The sequence below is a fragment of the Grus americana genome, chromosome 23, assembly GCF_028858705.1.
Source record: "Grus americana isolate bGruAme1 chromosome 23, bGruAme1.mat, whole genome shotgun sequence".
Taxonomy (NCBI): domain Eukaryota; kingdom Metazoa; phylum Chordata; class Aves; order Gruiformes; family Gruidae; genus Grus; species Grus americana.
The window spans coordinates 2,131,721-2,146,588 of NC_072874.1; the positions used below are offsets into that span (position 1 = coordinate 2,131,721).

A 14,868-nucleotide genomic window follows, 5' to 3' on the forward strand; every position below is an offset into this window, starting at 1 on the left:
TCAGAGATTTCTTATGAAAGAGAGGCCTGTCATGATAAATGCAGATGCTTTTCAAATGGAAAGGTGAATTCTTTCCAAAAGGGATTCCTGGATTCTAGGCAAAATATGGTTTCCAAAAGCTTTAGAGCTAAACTTGAAGCAGGTAAGAAGTTCCCTTCTCCTTAAGTAATGCAAATGGGAAACTTAAAACATTGATTTTTTTTTTTCACACAGATTCCATATATTACTGTTAAAAAATCAAAGTTGAATGCTTCTGAATTTACAGATCAGCACTGTAGGCTTTTAAAACAATCCAAAGTTATAGAGAAAAAGTATTACACCTTGCCTTAAAAAGTGTAAATTCTTGGAAAGTCCTCAAAGGAATCTACTCCATTAGAGGCTAGAGTCCAATCTCATCGTGGGCCAATTCTTTTGTTCTCCTGCTTTGCAATAAAGGGCCGTATTTATTCATTCCTAGAGGTTGCTGCTCTGTTGGCTTCTGATGCAACCCCTTCCTTCTATCTTTCACTCAATGGGGGATTCAGATCCCAGTCCCTGCCCTCAGGCAAAACATATGTTCCACTCCAACCTGAATCCAACGAGGGTGTTTGCAAGGGAATAATTGTTTTATGTTTATTAATCACCTGCATGCAAATAGGTGCCAATAAAAACTCCAGGCAGATTCTCTGCCAGACTCACATGATCAGGTAGCACCACACCCCAGTTTTGGTGTCTGAAATAATGAATACCTCCAATAAGGAGACATTGCTACTTTGGTATGCAGTGACAAAAATATCACATCAGCTCAGCCACTCTGCAACGATGACTTTGAAAAGAGAGACAAGAAACCTGCAAAAACATTCAACATCAGTGGTAAAATAAATTAGAGATGCTGCCTATTAAGCTAAACAAGTACATTAATGCAACATGAAGGGGTGAGATTTCAGTCGCAGAACTAGAACACTCACTCCGCTCATGTTAAACGTTGACCTGCCAGGAGAAAATAATCCTGCTGGGTACTTCCTTTCTTACACTGTAAAAAAGTTTGAAGACGTTTTTAAAAGACAAAGTAAATTTTAGCAAAATGTTTCAGAGAGCCATTGCAGCAATGACTACAACAAAACCAGCTGATAATCAAACTCATTCTGGAAAGAATTAAACTACAAAGTCTGATGGGACCTCAGTTAAGAATTAGATTTAAGTAGGGGCATTCGTAAGAGGCAGGATGAGATCAGGCACTAGAGCTGCAAATTTCTTCTGTGACATTAAGCGAGTCTCAGTCTCCAATCCAATTCTCATCTGTTTACTAAGATGGGAATACTCGGTCTTTAAGACTGACAACTTTTTGGGGAAGAGACTTTCTCAAACACACCACTAAGGCAAAGCCAAGAAAGCTTTGACAAACACACGCAGTTGGGTCTGCCACTTACCTTTCCCAGCTGAGAACTTGGGTGTTACGCCATGCCACGCAAGTACTACACTCTGCACACAATCTCGTAGACATCCAGCCTTCGATTTCCGAGATTCTTTTTACAAGCTTATTCAAACACAAAATAAGCACCCAAACAGAGCATCTTAAATGATTAACTCATTCAATGCAAATTCAAGTAGGGAAGCGGTCTCAATGAAAATTATTCTCAGAAGAATCCCTTCTGGGCAGACTGCAAGTATCAGCCACATGATAGTTATCTGAGGCTGTTCTGTGAACAGAGTTTTTATATGGAAGCATCATCGAGAGCCTAGACAGATCAGCGATTATTCTCATGGAAACAAAGCTCTAGCTAGTCAAGAGTAATTCAAAGATTTATGAAAAGTACTGCGGTTTTCTTTCTCATTGAACTTCTTTCATGTACTTCTAAATGTACAGACATAGCAATTAAGAAAAATCACGCAATTGATACATCAGTTTGTATTTAAAATAATGTAGTTATGAGCCTACTGTGCCAGCAGGAGAATGTTCTTTCCCAGTAACAGAACCATGGCCAGGTGAGTTAAAAGTGACACTAGCATTTTAATCCATTTTACTTGAAAAAAATCTTTTCTTTCAGTTTTCACTTGGATTAGAATTCCAGACTGGTTTGGGTGGGAAGGGACCCCAAAGCCCATCCAGTCCCACCCCTGCCATGGGCAGGGACACCCTCCCCTAGCCCAGGTTGCCCAAAGCCCCATCCAACCTGGCCTTGAACACTGCCAGGGAGCCAGGCCCTCACCACCCTCTCAGGGAAGAGCTGCTTCTTCACATCTCATCTCCATCTCCCCTCCCTGCAGCTTCAGGCCATTCCCCTTGTCCTCTCACTCCCTGCCCTTGTCACCAGCCCTTCTCCAGCTTTCCTGGAGCCCCTTTAGGGACTGGAAGGGGCTCTAAGGTCTCCCCGGAGCCTTCTCTTCTCCAGGCTGAACAGCCCCAACACTCTCAACCTGTCTCCATGGCAGAGGTGCTCCAGCCTTCAGATCACAGCCTTGACCTCCTCTGGACTCGCTCCAACAGCTCCATGTCCTTCTTGTCCTGGGGACCCCAGAGGTGGATGCAGCACTGCAGGGGGGTCTCACCAGAGCAGAGGGGCAGAATCCCCTTCCTCGATCTCCTGGTGGTGCAGCCCAGGACACGGTTGGCTTTCTGGGGTGTGAGCGCACATTGACGGGTCATGTCGAGCTTCTCATCCCGCAATGCTCCCAAGTCCTTCTCCTCAGGGCTGCTCTCAATCTGTTCTTGGTGCAGCCTGTAGCTATGCTTGGGATTGCCCTGACCCATGTGCAGGACCTTGCCCTTGGCCTTGCTGAACTTCATGCAGTTCACATGGGCCCACCTCTCCAGCCTGTCCAGGTCCCTCTGGATGGCATCCCTTCCCTCAGGCCTGTCAACTGCACCACACAGCCTGGTGTCGTTGACAAACTTGCTGAGGGTGCAAGATTGAAATTAAGTATAACAAAAGCAAATTAAGTCTTTGAAAACTTGATTTTTTTTTTTCAATAAAGCAAACTGTAGTAACATCTGTGGAAAAATAAAGTAGATGCTGTATGTTTAGCATGAAACACTTGCCCAGTGTTTGTTGAGCTTTAATTATGAGAGCAGATGATAGCACATTGTCATCTAGAAAATATAGTACCAGTATTCCCACACATAAGAAAACTTGGAGGGGGGGGAAGTAAAAATCTCAGAAGAAGAAAGGTAAGTAACCTGAATGCACACGCATTAATGGTAAATCAAGTTTCATCTTCACTGTGGAAGAACTTACGTAAATACTCAGGAAGGATCAGTGGAATAAAAAGATAAAACTGGCTATATAAATGTCAATCTTTATTTGATCTCCCAGTGCAGTACATGACTTGTGTACTTCAAATGGATAGAAAAAAAACAAAAGAACAAAAAGACAACTGCTGAAGAAAGATCTCAGGGGTTAGGACATTGCTTTTGGAAGGGGTATATTGTCCACTTCATGGATGCCATCTTTGTCAATGAACCGGGCATTGAAAGAAGTCAGATTTAGGATGAAGCGTTTCTGAAGCTGTTCAACAAAAGACAAAGACAAAAGAGATGAGATTCATTCAAAGCTTAAATTATGCTCTCCTTTTTATTTAAGGGATATGCTGTTGCACATCAAAATTTCCATCCTGGTGCTAGTGACCTGAAATATGAGGAACTATAGTGTTTTTTTTCACTGCTCAGGAATCAATTAGTATGAGTTTGTTATAAGACTATCCATGCTAGACAAGCCTAGGCTAGAGATGCAAAAATACACAAGCTGGTTAACAAGGAAGACATTTAAGCAGGAAGACAAGTGGGCTACAACTTAGGGCACAAAGTATATGTATCAAAAAGACACTTCAAAGAGAACCTCTTTAAAGTACTTCTTCCTGAGGTTTCCCCAGATGTTTCTTCCCAATTACATTTGATTCAATCTCCTAAAGACAAGGATAAAGAGTATTTTCCTACAATAAGAGCCTTTGAGTCTAAAAGGTTATGTTTACACTAAAATTGATCATGAACTTTAAGGTCAAATCTTTACCTCAGATATCACTTCACAAGCTGGAAGAGAAGTATATACTGGTGAAGTGTAATACAAGTAACAGAAGGATGCTCGCATTATGTTCAGAAGAAATGTACAAAGAACAAGTCAAAGACTGTCTGTATCAATATTATGCTAAGCATGGAGGAAGCAGAAGTAAAGAAAAGCAATTAAGCTTTAAGTTTATGTTCTGGAGGACGTGAACCACGCTAAGACAATGCAAGTGCCCACAAATCCTTTTCCTCAGTAGCTATCCCACATCTGGTCAATGTGCATTTATTACCCCTTCTGGCAAAGGCAGCAAAAAAAATGCGACAAGGGGAACAGGAAAATATCAGCAAATGAATGCAAACAAACATTCCTTTCTCAAGATCCTAACTGGCTAAGTTTGGCAACTCACCTCCTCTAGACATTTTTTTAGGAGCTCCACAGCTTCCTCACGTGTGATACCTGAAAGAGAAAACATCCACAGATTGATTGAATTAGAGGCCATCTCTCTCAAGAGAAACTTTATTAAATTTAAACAACTTTTCAGCTGAGCACCAAAACCTCTCCTTCCCAGCTCACAGAAAACACTTTCCAGATGTACTGAGGATGCCCTGCACCAAAGCGCTCTCACTGCAACAAGCCATTGAGAATCGATTTGTTACACTGAATGGGAAGCATGACGGAATTTTGCCTCCCATGGCCAGGGACTGGGCTTTGGAGAAGTCCAGCCGTCTCTCTCTCCTTGAGTTTATTACGGTTTTAAATCAGCTCCATCTGTCCACAGCCGGCTGCAAGTCAGTGACAGTAGGCGGAGATTGGTTTTAGTGTTACGTTCCCTGCTGGGTATTAGTTTTAATAATGGGAAAGGCACGTGTGTGATGCCCCTGCTATTCTCACACGTTAGGATAAAATCCAGTGCTCTATAGGGATGGCAAGCCATGACAACATGTTGTAGCTCACTATTTTTCTCTTTTCACAAGGAATGGTGAAAATGGAGCAGCGTAATTTTCAAGGGACATGACTGAAAAAAAACTAAGCTCTGTGGATCTCACAAAACTCGTTTCTAGAGTTTGTTTCAGACCTGCATCCACTGCTCGGGCAGAAGTCCCACTAGAATAACATCGTCAGCTCATAGCTAAGTTTCTTGCAGGAGACAGATGAAAGGATTACTAAGCGAACATCTCTGCTATGATATTAAAACTCAGCTTTGCACATAGGAGTAACATAGTTTTGTAGCTAAAGCCAAAGATGTCAGATTAACAATATTCCAAGCTTTGTACGTTCCCTCATCTGTAAAGTGGGGATTGGGCCATGTTTATTCCTTGGCAGCATAAGAACTGGATTGTGATTCTAAAATTAAAATTTCAGACAGGTATAGACATGTACAAGAATTATGATCAACAGCTACCACGTGCATAAAACTAAACCAAACCAACCAATCTTCAGCACCACCACTTCAGAGCACTGAAGATAATCTTGCTAGGAATATCTTTTCACTTGTATGTTTTCACACACAAAGCCAATCCAAGATACGGAGCAATAGGATCTGGGACTGCCCTCTGAAGACTGATGCTCTGGGAAAATGTACAGGTCGTGGCCAACAGACAAGCAAGTAGAAGATAAAGTTATCAAAATGTTATTTATTAAAAACAGACTACTAGCAGCTAATGGTCCAGGAAAGTTCACTCATGTTTGAGAATAAATTGAGACTTCCTTCACTTACAGTCTGTTATGCTTCAAACAGGAAAACACTTTAAGGAGTTGACTAGTTTCACATTACTATTTCAGCAAAACCAGAAGGCAATCTTTAAAGCTACATTTATTCTAACAAAAAGTTGAGTTCAAATCTGTAGCACCGTGGCAATTGTGCTGGACCATCTGACTCAGCAAACGTCAATCTCTCAGTTCAAACCTTTAATTTATTAATTGCTAACAGGAGAATTTTCTTCTCTATAGACTCCACTTACTTGGCTTGTAATAGCGGTCAAGGATGCTGAGGGTAAGGAATGCACCATATCCGTGTGCTGCAAAAGGAGCTTTAGCCAGAGCTGCAAGGTAATCCATGTAGTAAAGGGCAGGACCTTCGTGGTCGTCGTAGCCAGCCAGGAGAAGGTTGACATGGTAAGGGGTCTACAAACAGAAACGATGCTTTCATTAAAGCAGCCACACCCAAATCTTTGAATCTTAATTCCCCATGCCACCTACAGAATAGCAACATAGTTGGTTTCACAATTCTTTGCCATAAAATGCTACTAGCAACTACATCAATACCGTCTGAAGGAGATCATGGATCTCCACCTAAAAGCGATAAGGTCATTTGGTAATACGGAATGTAGAAGCAAATATAAACATAAAACTCTGCTTCTCCTGAAAACTGGTGGGTTTGTTTTTATTTTTTTTTTTTTTAAAGCTTTCATGGCACATTTAAACTTAAGAAAACTTTAATTATGTTTTCATACCAGATTAATCTCAACATAAAAAACTTGTGGATTTTTACTGTCAACATGCGAGCACAATGTGAACATTTTGCACTTCATAAGAACTTCTTTGTTAATTTAACACGCTCTTTTCTCAGTCACACTACTGCTAACCATAGACCATTTTAGCACACATGAAAGCTTACATACAGTGCGAACAGTTATATACAGTGTTACGTTGACTTGTTAATTGGCAGTTAGATTTTTATTGCATGTACCAAGTTTAATCTTTAATATTAGGCTAACTTGATCAAGTGAGTGAAGAAGATCTAAGGAATTGGTTCATTTCTATTCAAAACTGACCACTAAGATACAGCACCATCATGTCGGCAGTAGCCTTTTCGTTTGGTTGGAAACAGTTTTCTTACACTAGAAATTTAGGCTGCTTTAGCTGCTGTCTTCTCTGATTCCTGTTTATGACTTCAGCAAGAGCCTATCAGATAAGATTGAGAAATATCTACATCTTATCCAAAAAGACCATATAACTGCATTAATGTAACCGTGCCTTTTTATTGTGCTGTACTTGCAAGTTTAGCAATTCCTTCGCCATTTTCTTCGTGCTTTAAGTTTAGTGTGTTCCACCCACCATGATGAATAAAGCGGATGTCCCTATACATCATCTTCCAAGATGTGTACTTTATAAGATCATGAAACATGCATGCACTCTATTTTTAATGTAGGGTCAGAAGAAAATTTTGGAATTTTGTATATTTTTAAAAACAGCTTTTATATACTTCCAGTATTTTCACATTTACATACTGTTTCTTATTAAAGCAGTCATACTAACAGGATATCTCTTAAAATGCTGGAAAGCCTAGATCAACAAAGCAACAAAAAAAAAATGATGAAGCAACTAACAATAGATTAGAACAAGCAAACACAATTTCACCCTAAAGCCAAAGCATTAACTTTATCACAGGAAAAAGTTCATTTTGATACTAAGCACAGTGAATTTGCACTCAAAAAAAAAAATCCACAGGATACTCTATTTTTTACTTTCACCATATAGTAAGAAAGAATAAAGCAGGCTACAGTTATATATCAAACATATAACTGTAAATTGTGTGATTTAATCTTCAAAGCATTCAAGAATATTTGGAAACAAGTTACCATGCAGCTGTATTCATTTAATTAGTCTGTATTTCATCATGTATTTATTCTGAAACATCACACAAGTTGATATTTAAGAGCCATGACACAAGATCACTCAAATTATTGTGTGACTTTGAATTACCAACATTGGCATATGTGAGATACTCAACCATAAATAAATAGCGTTATACAGACTTAAACATATCTAAGCTGTTTTTCAGTTGTAAGTTCACCCGCTAACAGTCTATGAGACGAATTCTTCAAACTCAAATGTAAATAAAGTGTCCCTCATGCCTTCCTATTATTCAAGAAAGGCAGAATTTAAGCACCTCTCAGTGCTGTCTTAATGGGACTAACACCTCTATGCTGGGACTGGTTTTCCTTGGACATTTCAATCCTTTTGTCCATTCCAAAGGCAGCCTTCGCTTTTGTAACTAAATCTATGCCAACAGTTCTAAACTCTTTAGTAGATTGGTGTGACCTACAAACTACCAAATGGCTACCAAATGAGTGGATGACTGACACTCCAGGATTGATTAATTCCCCCCCCCAAACTTACCTTCCTATTAGAGGCAATACTTCTCATCCCAAGTAGCTTTGCACTTTATGCTGTTTGATTTAAAATAACTACTGCAAGTAAGAGATGTGTGAAATTCTTCAGAATTTACAGCTGAAGAGAACAGTTGTGATAAATACACTAAACCAACAAGATCAGCAGCGGGAGGCAGGGCGGTGACAAGCAGCGGTGTGACATCTGGCGGAAGCCAAAGTCACAGCAAGGGGGGAAAGGTGGGCGCGAGGAAGCATCCTGCCAAGCGTGGACAAGGAGAAAGGAATTGACAGTCTTCCTTTGGACTCAGGCCAGAGCCTGTCACCCGTAATTAAGCATAGCCTCACAAGAAGAAATTGAACTTCATCGGGTTTGGAGGAGCAGAGGGGTGTTTTTCCTATTCCCCACCATCATGCAACCCCAGCAGGATGTTAAGTGTACTAACCCTGACACTTGATTCAGCAAGTGAATCTACTGAGATGCTGGAGCAGGTAACAGTAAAGAGAACTACAGCACCACTCACCTATGCAAAAGCCAGTTGGCTCCAAAGCAGTTTCTAGGTTTGCCTCAGCTGTAACAGATGAATGGAAGCCAACAAAGGTTCTTTTCAGACCCTACTACAGAGTATAAACCCCAACTTTTGAAAAGTGTCATTACACTTGATACTTTCCACCGCAAGAACAACTTGAAGGCACTGCCTTAACAAGACAGCCATACCCAAGATATCAGGAACTTTGACTACATGAGCCACAAGGTTCACAAATGACATCAAATGAGACCACAGAGGGAGGAACACAGATGGTGATTAACAATGCAGAACAAGCTCTATTTAGGGCTAGGCCATGACAGCAGTATAATGCCTGAAAAACTATTGTTTCAGTGTTACCCGCTCCCCTTCACACACCTTCTAGCCCTCTGTAACAGAAACAGCTTCACACAGTGAATGGCAATACAGCAACAAACTACCTTGTCCCCCACCAAACTTCTTACTTCAAAACTATTTTCCTGTTCCTAACAGGAAGTGGTGGCATGTTTTACCTTCTTCATTTTTTTTTATCATCCACATACTTAAATTAGTAGCCTCCAGGAATCCTACATGCAATTTAAATAGATACAGAGAGCTAGTGTTAATCCTTCTGGTATCCCACAAGTTATCATGAAAATGTAACAAAATTCACAGGAAAAAAATTCGCATGGCAAGGTTTGTATCATTGAGTTCTAAATCCCCCAAACAAATCATTAAGTGCTATTTTTAAAGGAAAAAAAAAAAAAGAGAGTTCTCCCTACAGTATAGAGATCACTGTAGTGTGACAGTAGTGTCAGAGTGCACCGCTTGCTCCAGGGTATTGCCATCTGCAACAGCACAACATTTTGTCTCCGGTAAACAAACACATCTGCCTTTGCCAGTGCCCTCCCCACTGTGCTGCCCATCTGGAGCAGGTGAGCTGGAAGACAGGCGTGGGCACAGGAATGCGGGGAGACACAGGGAGGACCAGGCCTCAAGGGACATGGCACAGAGGAAGACAACAGTCCTACATCAATGTCACATCCTGCTGGCCAAGTTTACCAAAAAGCCTGTTAAATTACTCCTGGTAGCGGTACTTTAAATCCTACGTAAGAAATGGCTGCTTCTGCTGAAGTGGGCAGGATATTCATTTGGTGTCAGCCTCACCTACGCCATCTGTGCAGGACAGACAACCTTGAGACAAGCCACCAGCCCCAGCCAGCCATGTGGGCCAGGCACCAAGCAGCATCGCTCCTTCACATCAACCTCAAAAACTGCACAGAGTTTCACGAAACACACACAGACCTTCCAAATCACATTGGAGCAAAAGCTAAAGCAAGCAGCATCACTGCCAACCATCATGTACCAACCATGCTTAATCCATGTAGTTGAAGTTGTTTAAACCAGAAGAGTAGTGTTTCACACATGAGACTGCATTGAGTTCTTCCACTGACTCACTCTAACTTCAGTAACTTGAAAACTTGCTGCCTGCAGCTGTGATCCATGTCAGAAGTGAGAACAATGATCTCGGGTTGTTCCTGCGGATGAGTTCTTTAAGAAGGGTCTGGGCCTCACTCCACACACGTGGAATTCTCAGCAATACAGCTCAGATGTTAATACTGGTCTATTTGCTACTGTAACACATCACTGCAGGCCTGTGCAGTATACCCTTAGAAGAGCAACATAATTTATCCCAAGCCCTGACAGAGCTGTTCAGCTTAGTTCTCAACATCCTATTTCTTCTTGTTTTCTTTCATACAGCACGTTGAGAAGAATGCCAATGAAATGCTTCCTAACCCGTTTGCCCTTTCACGACATCTTTTCATACTTCAAAAAAATCACCATGAGAAATATCAGTAATTGCAGTTTAGTAACTTGAAAATACAGCTCCAACTTGATGTTTACTGAAAGCCTCATGTTGCTGTTTACAAAAGGGACTTGTTTTGCTAAGTACATCAAACAGCTTTGCTCTATTAAATCATTTTCCAAGAAGATTAAACGGATTCAGTACATTTGCATGAAAACTCACAACCTTATCTCGATGTTAAAGAGGCTTAATTCACTTAGCTGTCTGCAGTGTTTGTGACAAAATGTTTATTGGGCCCAAGGCTGGAATTTTAAGACTATAGTTGTATCAGTTATCAATAAGTGATGTGATAAGTTTTTTAAATAAGCAAATCAAGTTATATTTTAATAAAACATCCTTTCAAAGTGAATTCATTACTAAAGACAGAAGCTGCCACCTTTTTCATCAGACTCCATTACTTAAAAATGGAAATTTTCCCCTGTAAGCCTTTGCCAAAATATTTCAGCTGTTACTCACTCGACTCCGAAGATAGTCAGCTAGGTTTCGTCGTGTAAAGTTTGCAGCTGCAGTAGGAGACAATTCATAACCTGGAGAAGAAATGTGTGTATTTGATAACAGTAAAAATCCATATTCATGTTTCACTTCCTGACTTTCCATTCCTATTTCGAAATAACAAGATATTCTCTAATGACACACTGTTACGCCATTTGTCTAATTCCAATTTATTCTGAAAGCTACAAGCCTAAAAAGGGCCCTCAAAATCCAGGTAGCTCGCATCTGTACAGACCATTAAAATATGTAGCTTCAAAAAATTAAAATACTATGGGCCTGAATTTTTCAGTCAGGTACATCAGGAAAACTGGTAACAGTTGTCATGCAATGGACATATTAAGAGAAAAACCTATTGTTGTGTCATTGATATTACAAATGGGTTAGCTGGGCTTTGGATAAACCTCTTGGTTTATACTGTATAATCCAATCTCCATTTCTTAGTCCTGCCCTCACTACCACCTTTGCTTGACTCTAAAAACGCAGAAATCCTTGAAGCTGGAGAAGCTTTGAGAACAGCACTTCCCACCAACGTTCACCTGGAAGCTCCACCTATCATTAACTCTTGTTTCCCAGCCCGCAGTGAGTAACTGTTCTCTTTCACTCACCATTTCTCATTTTGTAGAGCTGAACATTTTTCTGGATGTATTCTGCAAACTGTACAGTGTCTCCAGCCTCCCCAACGCACAGGAGTAAGATCTTTTCACTCATCTTGAACATTTTGTCATGGTCTAGGCAAAGAAAAATAACATTAAGAGCCATGGTCATGAGACAGAATAAATTATTTTGCCAGTATCATAACACATGATTTCTTTCAGAAGAAAGGAAAGTACTCAGAACCATATTATGCCCTGGGGCAATACCAAAAAAGCCTTCCTGAGCAAACCCTAACATTCAGCTTCTCACAGTACACAAGACTTGTTAAACACATCAACAGAAACAAAGCTGAAGCGCACAAAGTGCTTCCTTCAGGAAGGAAGGCATTTCAGAAATACATGATCTTTCTTACATGGAAATGAAGACTAAAACTTCACACAGAATATTGTCTGCAGACAAAGTTTAACTTTATACATGGTGCTTCCTGGGTTCAGGAATAAGAATTTTGCTCAATGACCATTCCACTTTATCTAAATATACTGCAGCAGAAGCAAGTCCTTTAGTATAAAGCTGAAATATCAACACCTCGAGCAACAGCAATCTTAGGAAATCCAGAACCAAATTCCAGGTCAAATGATCCTCTCTTCCTGATATCCAGGACTGTCTCAAAAATTAGCAATTTAGGCAAGTGAGACTTTCAAAAACAGGTTTTGGCTTGTCATTATTTTTGTGGGGGGAAAAAAAAAAAAAGAACATTTAGGTATTGATTATAAATTATAAACCAGCCCACTGATATACAGGGAAATTAAGGAACAGTAAGCTATACTTTTACTCGTAATTGCAGTTTTAAAAACTTGTCTGTGTATTTCAGGGAATCCAAGTTGTCAGGATGACAGCACTGAAGACAATCCTCTGCTCATTCTAACACTGCAGTCTCATCTAATTAGCAGACCAGCACTCATATCCAAGACAGAAATACACAAGTAGCTGTTGGTGTGAAAGGAAGACTTCTTCTCTATACTGAAGGTAGGTCTACGGAACAACATTAAATCTCCACCTCTGCACCTCACTTTCAGTTTACAAAATCTCTGCTGCAAAACAGGTATGAAGTGTCACAATCCTCTAATACGATTCCAGGAGTTACTGAAGTACCTCACAGCTGCACAGACACCGCAGGTCTTAAGAGCTCAGGAAAGGCTGAAACTGATCCGCCCTTGCAATCGAGTTACAAATTAAAGCAAGTATTAGTAAATGTCAATACTCTAAAGGAATGCCTGAAATTTGTTTACCCCACCCCTTCCAAGACAAATAATTCCTATGTTCTATTTTCCTTAAAGTTTATTGATAAACTTTCTTGGCATAAACATTAACTTACAAAATACAAATATAATCACTTTGAACAATCTTTTGTATGTGCCACCACCTTTCGCAGCCATCTTTCTAACACTACTCCAATTGACTTTTACAGACCTGAAGTGAAATATTCCAGGTAAAAACACTTCTAGCTGTCACATTAATGATTTTATGGAATGTTTATCAATACTGCAATGTACAGCTTTTTTTTTTTTTAAAAAAAGAGCTTATAAATCATGGTGTTTTGATTAAAAAGATCACTACACCAAGTAAACAAGCTTCTAGTCTACACCTTGTAAACAAGCTTCAGTCTAGGTTATTGCAACAGTAGGCAGAAAAATACATTTTAGAGAATTTCAAGGGCTTGATAATCTCCCAGATGTTTTACCACATAAAGAAACCAAAACAATATTACTGTTTGCACATATGCCTTGTGCTACAAATTTCACTGACGCTTTTAGTTCCACTATTTCCTTTTTTCCGTGAATTACATTTTACCAGTAAATTAGACACAGCCAAGTGTTTAATCTCACCCACCGTTATCCCCACACAGTTATTTAACACATCCATATTGCGGTACAGAGCAAGGTTTGAGTTAACAAGTTAACGCTTACCTGTAATGGGTAAGTTAACATGACAACCCAACACGGTGGCTCAGGATTAGAAACTTTACTCTGAGCAACCGGCCCTTTGAGACCTAGGCTCACCGTGTGTGACAGAGACCGGCCAGCAGCCCCTACAAGGAACAACCCCTAAACTGAACCGTTCCGCAGCCTTTACCTTCACCCCCACCTGCCTGTTCTAACAGCCGCTCCTCAGCCGCAGTCAGAGCCAGAGGCTCGGAGCTGCCTAACCGCACACAGACAGCTCAGCGCTGCTCGCTGGCTCACGCCTGGAGCCCAAGGGCTCCCCGCCGGGCCTGCCCCGGGGAGGGCAGAGCGCACGGCCGGCACGGGCCAAGGGCCCCCAACCCCACCCCGAGCTACGCGGGCCGCGCCTCTCACCGTGCTTCATCTGGACGATGCTGGAGGCCGCCACCGTGTCGGCGGCCACCAGGACGTAGTCGGGGCCCTGGATGCCGATGAGGTACTCCATGGCCGGCCGCGCTCCGCCGTCCCCTCAGGCCGCGTCGTGACACAGCGAAGCGCCGCCGCCGCCGCCTCCCCTCACGCTCGCGCGCAAGCGCCGGCGCGGAGCGATGACGCCACCACCGGCGCTCGCGAGAGCCGCCCTCCCACCCGCCCGGGGTGGCGATCACGTGGCGCGGAGCAGCGGCAGCGCGCGCTGCCCGGGGCGGCCTGAGGCGGTGGGGCCGGGTGGGGGCTGCGGCCCCGTTTTATAACCGCGCTCCTGCAGTCCGGGGCTGGCCCCAACGGCCCGGGGGCGGCACCCGGAAGGGGCACGGGGATGGCTGCTCCCCACGGACCGATCCCCGCGGCACAAGGCTCCGTGGGGAACAGAGCTCGGGGGGCGGGGGGGAGGCTGAGCGGCCGCTGTGCTCCCACGGGGCTCTGTCCGGGGCCGGTACGCTCCGTGGGGCCGGGGTGCGCCCACGCTCGGGGGGGGGTTCAGGCAGACCCGGGTTTGCTGTCGGGCACGTGTCCTGCGGCTTCGATTTGGGACAAAACCCCGGGAGTCCGGGGCCTCGGCGCCATTCCCAGCCCGGACACGCGGTTTGGTGTTCGCACCGTCCCAGGGAGAGTCTGGGAAAGTGGAGCGGTGGTGGTCGCGTGTCCCCCTCTCGCCCCACGCTCCGTGGAATAAAACCGAGGTGGAGAGCGGGGGAGCCGCCCGCGTCGGCAGTCCGAGAGGAAGGACAACCGCTGCGAACCCTGCTCGTACGGCAGCCGTTCCTTGGGCACAGATTCTTTCGGAAATACATGGCTGGCGCTTCTGCAGCCTCTGATCTGTGTAGTCAAAGGGAACCGAGCTGTGAAGAGACAGCGAAATCCTTCCAGGAGCGA

General features: G+C 42.7%; 1 protein-coding gene across 1 annotated transcript; it reads right to left on the reverse strand.

Moving 5' to 3' along the window:
- Positions 1–3,256: 3,256 nt before the first annotated feature.
- PSMB2 (proteasome 20S subunit beta 2) lies at positions 3,257–14,107 on the reverse strand. Its single transcript, XM_054802597.1, has 6 exons — positions 13,909–14,107; positions 11,563–11,685; positions 10,922–10,992; positions 5,942–6,104; positions 4,387–4,436; positions 3,257–3,485 (listed from the first exon to the last, which is right to left on the reverse strand). The coding sequence occupies exons 1-6, from the start codon at positions 13,997–13,999 to the stop codon at positions 3,378–3,380; spliced, it is 606 nt and encodes a 201-aa protein (XP_054658572.1). The 5' UTR covers positions 14,000–14,107; the 3' UTR covers positions 3,257–3,377.
- Positions 14,108–14,868: the final 761 nt, after the last annotated feature.